At 38.2% G+C, this 13,450-nt stretch overlaps 1 protein-coding gene across 1 annotated transcript in view; it reads left to right on the top strand.

Annotated features, from left to right (window-relative positions):
• The window catches only part of LOC113046962 (xylosyltransferase 1), a 56,985-nt gene extending 46,644 nt beyond the window's left edge, over positions 1-10,341 (top strand). The window contains exons 10-11 of the mRNA XM_026208133.1: positions 3,010-3,343; positions 5,599-10,341. Coding sequence (XP_026063918.1) covers positions 3,010-3,343; positions 5,599-5,921 — 657 coding nt within the window. The 3' untranslated portion in view covers positions 5,922-10,341. The remainder of the gene's footprint in view (positions 1-3,009; positions 3,344-5,598) is intronic.
• Positions 10,342-13,450: the final 3,109 nt, after the last annotated feature.

Genomic DNA, 13,450 nt, shown 5'->3' with positions numbered 1-13,450 from the left:
TAATAATGTGAGCAATAAAAAGAAATATAACAAATGATCTTTGTTTTGTGATGTATGCAGTTGAAGACTCGAGTAATGACTGCTTGAATTGTATTCAGTATCCAGCTCTGCATATTTAGCATGTTCTCTTATCTTACACAGCTGATTCATATGACCAACTCGTTAGAAGAGAGCTACGTGAATGTACTGTGTTCCTATTGACATGATCCCTACACAGTGTTCACTGCTCCCTACACCCTAAACAGGGGAAATCCGTTGAAGTTAACTTCACTTCAGAACATTAATTCATGGATTTGCGCTGTGCTGCTGCCTGCAGCGTCTTCACACACAGACAAAACTTACTAGAGAAGTGTGACATAATATACCTCTGTAAATAAAGACAATTAAAATTTTCATCTTGCACACTTAATGCCCTATGAATTGAATACATCCACACTTCGAACTGGAATCATGGTGAATATCCAGTGATGTCCACATCGCAGGGCACTTATGGTTAAATAGAACAAGTGTCTGAAATGATAAGAGAAAAATTGTGAGGACTGAAATTTAAAACCGCTGCAAAATAAATAAATATTTTATAAAAATATAATTAAAAAGGAAGTAAACACTGTAACCAACAGAGCATTCAGTAAACAGTTTGTGTGCATTAGGAATAATATTTTTTCAAATAAAGTCAGGGTAACACTCATTTAACATACAGCACACTGAAAATGACATGAATATGACTGTGCAAATGCATAAAGCGCAACATAATTTGAAATTACGAGTTTAAAGTTTAAAGCAATCAGTTCACACAGATCGACCGTCACACAGAGAACATGCGATCATGCTAGATACACATACACACTTCACAAGATCTCAGCTGGATTTGACTAAGTTTGCAAGGTTTGTGAAATTAAATGATCATTAGTCATACAAAGATTTGTTTAAATTATTAAAATGTGTGTTTGCTTAATGCTGACAGCAAACGAGAAAATATCATAATGTTTGCCTTTTTATTACTAATAATATAAAAGCAATCGTTATAATACTTTTTGTATGCATTAATTCTTTTGTTTAACAGTTCTATCTGATTATTAGAGCGACTTCTATCTGATGACTACAAACAAGAGGGAGAATGTTAGCACTGTGTGTTCAGGCGCTGGCGCTCTGTCGAACACTAATTATTATTAATAATTTCACAATATTTCTGTATTTTTGATCAAGTAAATTAAGGCTTTGTGAGAACAAGAGACTTCTTACAGACCCCAGTTTTTTTGTACAATGGTATAAAGAAATATGTACATCCCAATTCCTAATTCATCTGTGTGGGGAAAAAGTTAATTTTGGAGTTCTGCTACATCCTGCCTGATGTCATTTCCCAGCACCCGTCCTTGGGGGACACCCACAGACAAGACAGTAGAGCTGTAAAGCTTAAACCAAGTCCAGCTGGGTCTCAGGCATCTTCCCAACAGAAAGATCAAATTGATTTGCCATGTTTCACTAAGGTGCGGGCACAGCCGAGGAGGGATCAAGCGTAAGAGACTCCTGCTGTCGGTCACGTCCTCAGTAGACATTTTTAAGAGTGGCCCGGAGGGAGCTAACGTTAGACGACTGCAAGCCACCAGCACCCCCATTGCTCAAGTCAAATGACCTCACAGTGGGAGAAACATTACACTGGGCACTGCTGATCGTTTGATGCAGTTATGCTCATCTCAGCTGGTCCTTGCTGTCCCAATTGGTGCCATCTGTTTACCTACGATGGGATCTCATGCAATTTATTTGGCTGTATGTTCCTCTCTTAGGGAGCTACCGGTACGTACAGAGCTCAGGCATCCCGGTACTCTGGTGTCTTAGGCGACTTGAATTTTAAGGATACAGAATGTTTGTACAGCTTCCATAGCAATGAGGGCCTGTGCAGTGTCTGGAAGGGGTGCACTGACACATCTCTGCATCAAGAGCGACACACTCTGTCTCAGAGGCCTCAGGACTGTGTTCTCTTCCTGCCTCACTTCCTGCCTTCATTCTTCTTCACTTTTACTGCTTCTGCCTCTCCAACTTTGCTTTAGATCAGTGATTCCTAAACCGGGGGTATATATTACCCAAGGGGTACTCTGGCAAGTTCCGGGGGTAGTTGAAAAGATTTTACTTAAACTTATGGAAACATATTTAAAACTATGTTAAAATTACAAAATATTATGAGAAATGTGATAGAAGAATATAAAAAATAATATAAAATCAATATAAAAATATTTATGTAAAAGCATAAAAATTGTTTTCAGATTACGCAGAGTTTAATGATTTTTTTAGTTCCTTTCTTTAAAGAGGAAGAAAATACATTTTATTTTTTACAGTAAATTATAATGTACTGTGTTACGGAAGATTTCTATTTCAAATAAATTGTGTTCTTTTAAAATATGTAATATTCATCAAATAATCAAAGTATCACGTTTCTAAAAATATTAAGCAGCACAGTAATAATAAATCTTTTTTGGACAGCAAATCAGCATATTAAAATTATTTCTGAAGGATCATGTGACACTGAAGACTGGAGTAATGATGCTGAAAATACAGCTTTGCATTACAGGAATAAATTACATAAAAATGTATTGAAATATAACAACTATATTACATTTTAGTAATATTCTGTATTCTGCAATATTACGCTTTTACTATATTTTTCTTAAAATAAATGCAACTTTGGTGATCTTAAGAGACTTCTTTTGAAAATATCAAAAGATTTTATTGACCCCAAACCTTTGAACAGTAATCTACGTGTTTGTGATTAAATGTGGCTCGATCTGTTATTCACCCCACTGCATTGATTTGTCTTCTCAATTTAAAAGTGACTTTAATATAATACATTTTCATATTAAATGATATCCAGCGTGAATGGGAACACTGGTCTGTGTAAATAAAGGGCTATTTAAACCTTACTCACGGGGCTGTGAAGCTTCATTAGGCTAAAAGATTAGCTGGAAACTGCTCTTGACCTTCATGTTAAATATCTGTTTTTCTCTCAATAATCAGATTGGAACAGACTGGGATGCTAAGGAGAGGATATTCCGGAACTTTGGGAATCTGATGGGACCCATGGACGAGCCTGTGGGAATGCAGAAGTGGGCGAAAGGGTCAAATGTGACCATGACTGTGGTGTGGATTGACCCCACCAATGTCATCGCTGCCACCTACGACATCCTGATCGACGCCAGTGCGGAGTTCACTCACTACAGGCCTCCGCTGAACCTGCCCCTGCGGCCCGGTATGTGGACCGTACGTGTGCTGCACCACTGGAGCCCTGTGGCAGAGACACGCTTTCTCATCACTCCTCTGAGCCACCACAAACACCTGCCCATACGCCAAGGTGAGAGCTCCACTGTAGACTGAAGATGACATCATTCACCAGTGAATCGGTGTTTTTAATGATTCAGTTGAACTGAGTCTTCAGTGTAAGACATTTGTTGAGTCGGGAGACATGATATAATCAATGCACCCTAATTAAGAATTGTTTTTGTTATATGAATTAAGCGGAAGTATAATAACATATATATTAATTAAAAATGTAGACAATGTAGAAAAGATTGGGTAACACTGTAATATAGGGAACAATTCTCATTATTAACTAGTTGCTTATTAGCATGCCTATTATTAGTATATTGGCTACTTAGTAGTACTTATAAATTGTTATAGATTGTTAATAGTGAGAACTGGACCTTAAAATAAAGTGTGACCAAGACCACAGATTTAAATGAGAAAGTTTCTGTTAGCAATTAGTAAAAAAAAAAAAAAAAAAGTAGAAGAACTAATATTATAGAAAAAAAAACTTATATAAATGACTTGGGGAAAAAAAGTATATAAAACACTGGATTAAACATAGAGATTAAAAACATAACTTCCAATCCACCAGCGCAAGCATCACATGCACATCAAACCAACAACATGTAAAGCTAATGTGGATGTTAAAATACGTTCTTCAATTCAAGTTAACATCAGCTTTAAAATTCATGGGGCAAATATAAATCGCTTCCAGGACAAACAATATTGTTTTTTTTCTGTCAACTCTCATAGTTGAAAAAACTCAAATAAACAGGGTCTAAACGGGCCATCATAGCATAGAATATCACTGGAGAAAATGCTCCGCCTTTGAAGCTTTGATTTCTGTGCTGTTTAAGGCTCATATATTTAAAGCAGAATGAGAAATGCTTCTTCCTCCAGATGTAATGACTAATCCTCTTGCATTTTAGGTGCCTTTTTTGAGGACCATAGTCTGACACTGTGCTGCGCTGTATATTAAACTGCCTCAACCTTTCAGGTCATCCACCCCCCGTTTTCAAAGGCACTTTCTGCCTTCACGTCTAGCTCTGTTCCTGGGCTGCTTGCTTGCCTATATATAGCCCCGGCTCACAGTCACGAATGAGTAATACACCACGCCGGGTCACCTTTCATTGGAATAAACTCAAAAAGATTACTGTGCATGGGCCGCGATTGGGATCTCGAGCGCATTAGGGACATTTTGAAATAAGTGTGGTGTGTGGATCTGTCCTCAAAACACTCCTAATGAGGGAGAGCTTGTGATTGTGGTTAGGTGTGGGAGTGGGTGGGTGATAAACACACGTGATTTACCAGACTGTCGTATGATTAATGTCTACGGCAGGCACCGAGTTCTTTTGCTCGCCGTGCCTCTGCACCCACAGCTAATAAAAGTTTATGGAGTGTGTTTATGCGCCCGACGCCATCCTATCCATGCACTTCCTGTGAGCATGAAATGGCATATTCTGGAAAGGAGCTGGGCCAACCTGGAGAGGGGGTCAGGAAGAGACACAGAGGGTGATCTGTGAAGGGCAGCTGGAGAGAGAGAGAGAGAAGTGTGAGGAGCTTTACCTCCGTCCTCACAGATGATTAGCTGTTTTTAGCTGCTGATGTTAGATGATGTGATGCAGACCAGTGGTCTAGTTTTTGTTTAATTTTTAAAGGCATCTTCAAATATAAAGTATAGATATTTAATGCTCTTTTGATAGAGATTTGGTAAAAATCCCAGCTGTACTTTTTCATGCCCTCAAAAAGAGAATGAACGTATTAAAGCTTCGTAAAAGTCAAGTTACAGCATGAAACTTCTTGTGGCTGGAGACTCGTCATCTTTTCATCATCTTCCATAGTCTTTAGTCACTTTTGATCAATTAAATGTGTCTTTGCAAAATATTTAAAAGAAAAACTAATACAAATAATGAAATATAAATCAATTGACTAAAACAGACTATATTTAACAACTGAAATTATACAAATAAAAACTTTAATAGTATATACACTGCCATTCAGAAGTTTGGGATCAGGAAGATTTGTCATGTCTTTTTAAAGAAATTTCTTCAAAGTTCATTGCGCAAATATAAATCCATGAATGACATCGTTTTACTGTATAACTCCCATAGCTGAAGAAAATGCAAAAAGTCATATCTTTTTCCCCTCTCAAAATGAAATCGGGGGGCTGTTCTTTATTTCTCATGTCTAAAAATGTAAAATGTTCCAGCGAGTTCAGTCATAATCCCAGTTTTGCTTTGCTTGCATTAAATCCTTGTGCATCCTCATGGAAAAACCCCTCTTCTTCTTCTCCCTCTCTCACAGAGGATGCTGTAAGAATGCACAACGGGCCGGCCAAGAACAGCTACATGGAGCAGAGCTTCCACGGCCTGAACCCCATCCTCAACATCCCAGTGCACCTGGGTCAGGTGGAAGCAGCCGAACACAACGCAGAGCTCACGGGGCCCGAGCTGGAGCGCTGGGTGGACGGTCTAGTGGGCGAGGTGTGGTCAGCTGTGGACGTGTGTTCAACAGGCCCCAGTGGCTGTCCGGTCATGCAGACTTGCAGAGAAACGGTGTGGAGCTCTCTCAGCCCGGACCCAAAGTCCCAGCTGGGCTCACCCAAAACCAACGGGCGAATCAGGTAGCAGCATTCACTGCCCTGAAGACTCGCCTTTTTTCATTTCTTAGGCCATTTTGTTTTTATTTATTTTCCAGCATCGCTCATGTGAATATGAGCAAAATGGCCCTCTCTCAAACGCAAGACGCAGGGCCTCGAAAGTTTACGCTGGGAAGTTTTTTTTGTTTTTTGTTTTAATGTGTGCCCTCTCAAACTCTTGAGTGCTTTAGTGATGTGAGTGCTGTCAGGCTTGTCTATATTTAATTTATTTTGATTACTGTGATTGAATCTTTGTCAGCTGGAAGCAGCAGGTGATGCCTAAATGTAGGTGTCACCGCTGAATGCTGGGATTGGGATATTAAGCACAGAATGGACCTTAACACTGGTTGTAAGACCAAAAGGGATGTTGGTATACTAAGCCTCTATATTTAAAAGCAAACACACTTGCACCTAACATAAATGGTAGAAGGAGCGTTTTTCAACCTATGCCTTATTAAAACCAATGTTTCAGATCGTATATAACGTTCTGTAGTACAACATTTGTGTGTTTCATTAATTTTTAGAAAAGTAGTTCCATTTTAATAAGGCTTTCACTGGGTCAACTGCAGTCAAACTCCCCTAATAAAGTCTCTTGATTAGTTTTAATAAGTTATTGGTTGAAAAACATCTGGTTTTAATAATGAACAAGTCAAAGAGATCCAGTGTCGTGCAAGATGCCAACCTCCACAGAATGCTATGACCTTTGGAGGCAAAGAGGAAGCAGTTAGTTATTCTGTTCAAAAATGTGTCACTCTTCTGTATAATCAGAAAGCCCTGGTTATACTTTGGTAGTAATGGTAGCTACAAACAATAAAAAGGACAAATAAGTGGTAGTTGCATGTAAGTCAAGCTAGCAGGCTTATCAGTTATCAGGCTAAAGATGTGTGAAGGCTGGAGAGCTTGCAAGCTAAAGGAAAACAGAACAGGAAAGCTTTTGAGCACATTTAGCTTTAGTTATGTAATGTGATAGGCGATGCATACTACCGTTCAAAAGTTTGAGGTCAGTACATTTTTGAAACAAGTCTTTATTCTCACCAAGGCTGCATTTATTTGATCAGCAATGCAGTAAAACAGTAATAATATGAAATACTGCAATTTAAAATAACTGTTTCTATTAACTGTGAATGTCAGCATCATTACTTCAGTGTCACACGATCCTTCAGAAATCATTCTGATATGATGTTTTAGTGCTCAAGATACTTTCCTATCTTCATCAGTGTTGAAAATATCTGTTCTGCTTTTTAATTAATTATTATTATTATTAGTTGTTAAGCTTCTTAAAAACATCTTACTGACCCTTTTGAACTTTTCAACAGTAGTGTAAGTGTAAAGATGGGAAAACTGTTTAGCTAGCAATTTTGTTTTGGCTTCTTTACTAATATTTCTAATCAGGCGTCACATAGAGTATTGATAAAGATGTTTTAGTCAATTAGTTCGCTTCATGATCCAAGGGGAAAGGATTCTGTGGAGAGGTCAAAACTTACACGATACCAAGCTACAATTCTGTGAGCGAGAGAGTCTCGAGTGTCTTGTGCGACTGTCTGAAATGGAAAGTGCCGGCTGTGCTGGCACAGCACAAAAAAAATCTATTTCTTTGCCTCTTTATTGGTTTATAATTTTTCCTTTCCCCTGAACAGAGGTACTGGGTAGCTGAGTTGGGTTATAAGTTGGCTATTTATTCATGTGTTTATATAAATGAAATAGATATTTTTTTAGTCAATGACTAATGTCTATATGCTGTTTTTGCAGCTCATTCAATACCTTTTGTAAACAAGCTGCCTTTATTTACAAAGGCTATCATCCCAACCATATTACAAGATGCGGTACTAGTATGGGCGTTAGGAAAGACCCTTCTGCCCCTCCACCTGAGGTTCACATGTTCAATTGACAAACGTTGAGCTCATCGGGAAACTTAACTGGATGAATGATCTTAAATGACCTCAGTCATGCTGCTTGTCATTTTCTTTATTCTAGTGTTTTTATACGAGCCTGTGTTCGGTACTTTCGCCATATATTGGGCAAACGAACAAAAACGGACATTGGCTGGACTGGATGGTAGCATCCATGGAATTTTTAACATGGTTCCTGAAGTTCCTGGGTTCAGTCTCTTTTCTGCACGTACAACCGTTTGGACGTCACATTTTCCAGATCGGGCCGTCTGGATTACTCACATCCATAATAATGATAGGGTGGCCTCTCAGATCTGACTGAGATGTATTTTTAGTGAGGAAGATTGCAAGCTTGCTGGACTCGACAGTTTGCATTGGCCCAACATTTTCTCCATTTTTACCAACCTTTAATGTTTCTACATTGCAAATGTACGACTCCATATTTAAACTGGGCTAGTGTGGCTTGTTGCACTCTCTTATTTGAGGAGCACGTCTCCTCTGGGACTCTGACCCCGGCCTAGACATCACTTTGTATGCAGTCTGATTGTTATCTGGTCTTCAGAGATGTGGCGTCCCGCCCAGGGTGCGCAAACAATGAAATGTCATTGCTGTCATGTGATCCAAAGGAGGATGCGACCTTAAAATTTCAATAAAGCACTCTTGTCATTCAAATGTTCACAACGGGGTGCGAAATGGGAATGCATTGCTATTAAAAAAAAAAAAAATTATATAGCGTCTATTGCTTGTCTAAGTGGTGTTACATCTGTACTGTACAAGTGAAAGTGCAAATTATTTGATATTCATAAAAGAGAAGTTCTGTGAAATGATCTATTTACATACAACTCATTGACTTCTGATTCACAATCTCGGCTGTAAGTGAGGATTCAGCCGCTGGATAGTAAAATATTAATGTTAAGATCCATTTTACACTTAAAGGTGAAGTGTGTCATGTTCAAATAATTTCCTATTCCAGTTCTGTGTGCAGATTCCTCCCAATGAATGCAAACTTCATTTTTGATAAAACTGCTCTGTTTGTCTGAGTTTGGGGCAGGGCGAGGGATGGGGCGTGGCCTAAAACAATATGTGTTCAACTTCCGTCGGATTTAACCGTTTTGCTGCTTGTAGTCAGGGAATGAGTTCAAAACAAAGACATCAAGTCAGACGCTTTCTGCTTCCTGTGAGGTTGCTTGCTCTGTTTGTGTATGTTATTTCAGATTTATGTGCTGCTTAATACAGAGCCTGTGTTTAAGAAAAAGGTTGAGTGTAAGCGTATACTATTAAAACAGTGGAGTCTATATTTCTTATTTTTAACATTTTCTTTTGAATATAAACATGCCACAGTCTAACATTAAGAAAACATAGCAAGATACACATTAACTGTTACACAAAAAGATGTTTGAGTAACTGAAGGTGTCAGAATAAACACAACACATGTTGTGGTTCTCAAGCCCATTCTGAAACCGCTGTGTCATCAACAGAGCTCCAGGAGGCAATGTGAAGACTGCTCTTGAATTGTTCTCATGGTACTTAATGGCAGAAGTCAAAGAACATATTTTCTAACTCTCATGCACTGCTTCAAGAAGCCGACTGGCTTGTGCAGCGCCTTGTGAAGTCCAAATCGTCTCATAATATTTGCTGTTCTGTTTGATGTTATACAAATTACACACTTCACCTTTAAAAGGATAGTTCATCCAAAGCAGAAACTTCCATCATGGTTTACTCACCCTCATGTCGTTCCATCTTCTATGGGACACAGAAGATTTAATTTATAAAATGTTATTTTTGTCAGTGCAATTAAAGTCAGTAGGGTTCAAAACAACACCAACTTTTTTAATTGGATGGGTTAAAAAAGATGACATTTCTTCATAAATGATGACCGACGTTACTTTTTTTTTTTTTTTTTTTTTTTTAAGATCTCTGCAGTGGGTGAATCTAACCTCACAAATACAGCAACGTACCTCTTTCTTTCACATTACTTTACAGAAATATCTAATCTGACGTTCACGTTGAAATGGTATTTATTAGCACATCTCTTCTGTACTATAGCTATTTTGGTAGGAATGACAATGTAAAGTATTTTGTATTGGACCGACATTCATAAAGTATTGTAAATAACCTTGGTTTTAAAAAAGCCGTGTCTAAGTGGGTCAGGTTTTGGTGTATTGATGGGCATGTGAAGGGCTGTAGAAGTCTGAGTGTGTGGTTTGGGCTCTTAATAAACATTTTTGCCTTTCAGAGACTCGTATGCCAGATTGCCGTTCTCTGTGCTGGAATGTTTCGTTGAGCAACTGTTGCACAATTGATTTAAACTCTTCAGTCGGAGGGGACCTCTGTGCCTTAGCTGTTGTTCCCAACCTTTGTGTCTGTAAGCATCAAACATGTCGTCTCCGTATCTTTCATTTCTCCACCAAACCAAAAACCTGCTGTTGTTAATGCCTTCTGTATCAGTGTTCTTTTGGTTTTGCTGTCCTTTTCTTCATATTGAATTTTGAAATAATAAAAAACACCTTTGTCATCTCATTTCTCCTCATCAGACGCGATGCTTCAACAGTAACAGCGCAGGAGAAGCGCTTCTGCAAGGTTTCTGCTTATAAACACAGGTGTAGCTGATATGTTGTTTAACACCATTACTAGAGGGTGGAGATGAGAATCTGGTGCTGACGGGGTCCCTCAAGCGGTGTGTGGTCCCATGAGGCTGATTTCAGGACTCCCCGCATCCCTGTATCCAGGATCAAAGAGCCACTTTCAGCCCATCGATCTTGTGCTACTTCCACCGGCTTACTGAATAGGAAAAGGCCGTCTAATTAGCAGCTACACAGCACACACCTGGCTCACCTGCGGCGTGGAAACACAGCTGTCCCCTTTTTAGTGTGTCTGTCACTGCTTTGACTGTGTACTGATGTAATCCTGCAGGGCTAAATAGATAGCGATATGGGTAGTTAATTGTTGCCACCCTCACCCTCCATCTGCAGCCCGGCTGTGGTGCTTTAGGATGCACGCATGCTGTCTTTACCAATCTGTCTGATTTTTAGTCTAGACCGTGAGATAATCCAGTGATGTGTGATCACTCGCAAGTGTTTTGCGGCATGCAACACTGAAAGACCATGCAGGCATGATAGAGGAAGATGTATAACCAGCTGAAATCATCCCAAAATAACCAGCAACAGGGTTCTAAGGACCTAGGCATCGTCCCCAAGGGGTTTATTTAGCAAAAATGGCCTACATGTCTACTTGCAAAAAATAAATACATTTGAAATATTTTTTTTTATTAATTTTAATAGTTTCTTTTAAAATTACTTATTTAAAAAAGTAATTTTTATATTACAAATTTACTTCGTAATTATAAATGAAGTTTATTTGCAAGAGCAGATAACTCTAACTTTATATCATGTTTTTATTGTGTTAGTAAGCTGTGTTCTTTAGTTATTTTTTACCTAATCAAATTAACTCAACTCCAGTTTGATTGAGATTAATTGTAATGCACAATGAAAAAAAGAAACATGATTTTTGATTTTCAGTATTAACTGTTTTTGCAAATGAACTCTTCATATAATGCAACATAGATACAATAATGGCCTTTATTACATGACGTTACAAAATAATATCTTATTTGTAAACAATTTAACAATACCAATTAATGCTATTACCATTATTATTTAACTCAATTGTGTAATAATATATAATAAAACAAATAACATGAATTTATAACAATTGAACAATAATAATCACTATCATTCGAATGTTTGGGGTCAGTATGATTTGGATGATTGATGAAAAGAAATCAATAATATATTAGCAAGGACACAACAAAGTCTCAAGACATTTCTAATGCTACCAGAGAGTTATATTTCATATAAATGCTGTTCTTTTGAACTTTCTTATTTTTTAAAAAAGCCATGGTTCTCACAAAAATATTAAGAAGAACAGCCATTTTTAACACTGATAATAATAAATGTTTCTTAAGCAGCAAATCATCGTATCATCATGATTTCGGAAGAATCATGTGACATTGAACACTTGAGTAATGATGCTGAAAATTCAGCTTTGCCAGTTATGTGTATCAGTTACTATAAGAAAAAAATTGCTACATTCCACAACTTACCAGAAACAAAAAAGCATTTTTATACATACATTTAGTAATAATAAATCCATCCGCTCTCTGCATTTCTGATAAGTTTTAAAAGTTCAAGGCTAAAGTGAACTTGCTGTATTGACTTTTCCCAGAAAGCATTTGAGCATCTGTACTAGAACCAGAGATGATGTTACTCTTTCTTGTACACAGTGGGAGCAAAGGACAGGAGCACTTAACACAACAGATTGCCAGTGTGTCCCTCACAAGCCCCTCTCGAAGCGCTTCTCTCTGGCTGCGCTGATGTGCTCTAAGCTGAACGAGTCTCTAGACACCCTGTCGTAGCGTGTCCCAGACCTCCCAGACCCAGACCTCCATTAGGTTTTGGTCATCTGAGAGCAGCACCAACACGCCTCACTAATGCACGGCCTCTCAGGGGTCTGCTTCAGCAGAGAGCCCGCTGCTTTCAGCCTGCCATGTAAAAAGCAGACACCACTTTACACTGCACAGGTCCCAGGAATGCTTGCTAAATTTACTTGACCTGATACACAAAGCGCATGGTGCATCTGGAGCAGCTCTGTTTATGAAGACAGGAAGGGTCTTAATAACCTCCTGTAGTAATAGTAGTGTCTCTATTGTGCAGTGTTTCAAATTTGGGAGAAGATATTTTAATAAAGTTAATAAAATAAAAATGACGTTATTACGTAGACGTCCTGGAGCTTTGAAGTCCTGACTTCTCTGATCAGTTAGCAGTCTGCTGACTTTGAAGTGAAGTTCAGAGCCTCTCCAACAGCTAAATCCACAGTCGAGCTGCAGGACTGCTTCTAAATGAGAGACTGTTAAGAGGAACAGGCTTTAGTTTGAATCTCTTTCAGAACAAGTTTGAGCGTGTTTGGTGTCTGCAGCTCGGGAGGCCTGCTTACATGAATACTTTCTGTATAGGGGAAATAGTTTAGCAAGGGTTTCTGCCCAAACACTAAAATATGTCCCTATGTAATGTCAAATCATGTGGGAGTTGTAACAAGGTGCACACATGCCCAGAGGGAGGTCACTCACCCGTGCCGGCTGATATCGCTCTTTTTTTTTTTTTTTTTTTGTCCTTGTGGCATTTTGAGCACAAAGTGTAGCAGGGCTCTGGCTAACAGTCACTGCGTCGGATCTAGCTCAGTTTTGTAATTGTAGTGGTTGGTAAATCAGACTGACAAAGATGGTCATACTCATTTAAACCAGGGGTTTTCACACTGTGCTCCATGGAAAATCTGAGAGTTTAAAATGTAGTTTTAAAATCATAAAACAAAAACTGTTTGTTGCTATTTTTATAGTGAAAAGCACAATACAAATAATACAATTTAATAATTTTATGATTTGTACAGCAAGAGTATTTATAATACAAATATAAAATACTTTAAAAATAAAAAGATAAGTATTAAAAATTTAAGGAGAAAACTTTCTATGAGATCGCACTTTATCACAAATTGTATATACTGTAATCAATAATAAATTAAAAACATTAATTTGTGTGTGGTGAATGCAGATGAAAAGAGAAATTATTTTCACACC

The sequence above is a fragment of the Carassius auratus genome, chromosome 28 (assembly GCF_003368295.1).
Source record: "Carassius auratus strain Wakin chromosome 28, ASM336829v1, whole genome shotgun sequence".
NCBI classification, from domain to species: Eukaryota; Metazoa; Chordata; class Actinopteri; order Cypriniformes; family Cyprinidae; genus Carassius; species Carassius auratus.
This window is presented reverse-complemented; position numbering and strand designations above follow the sequence as displayed.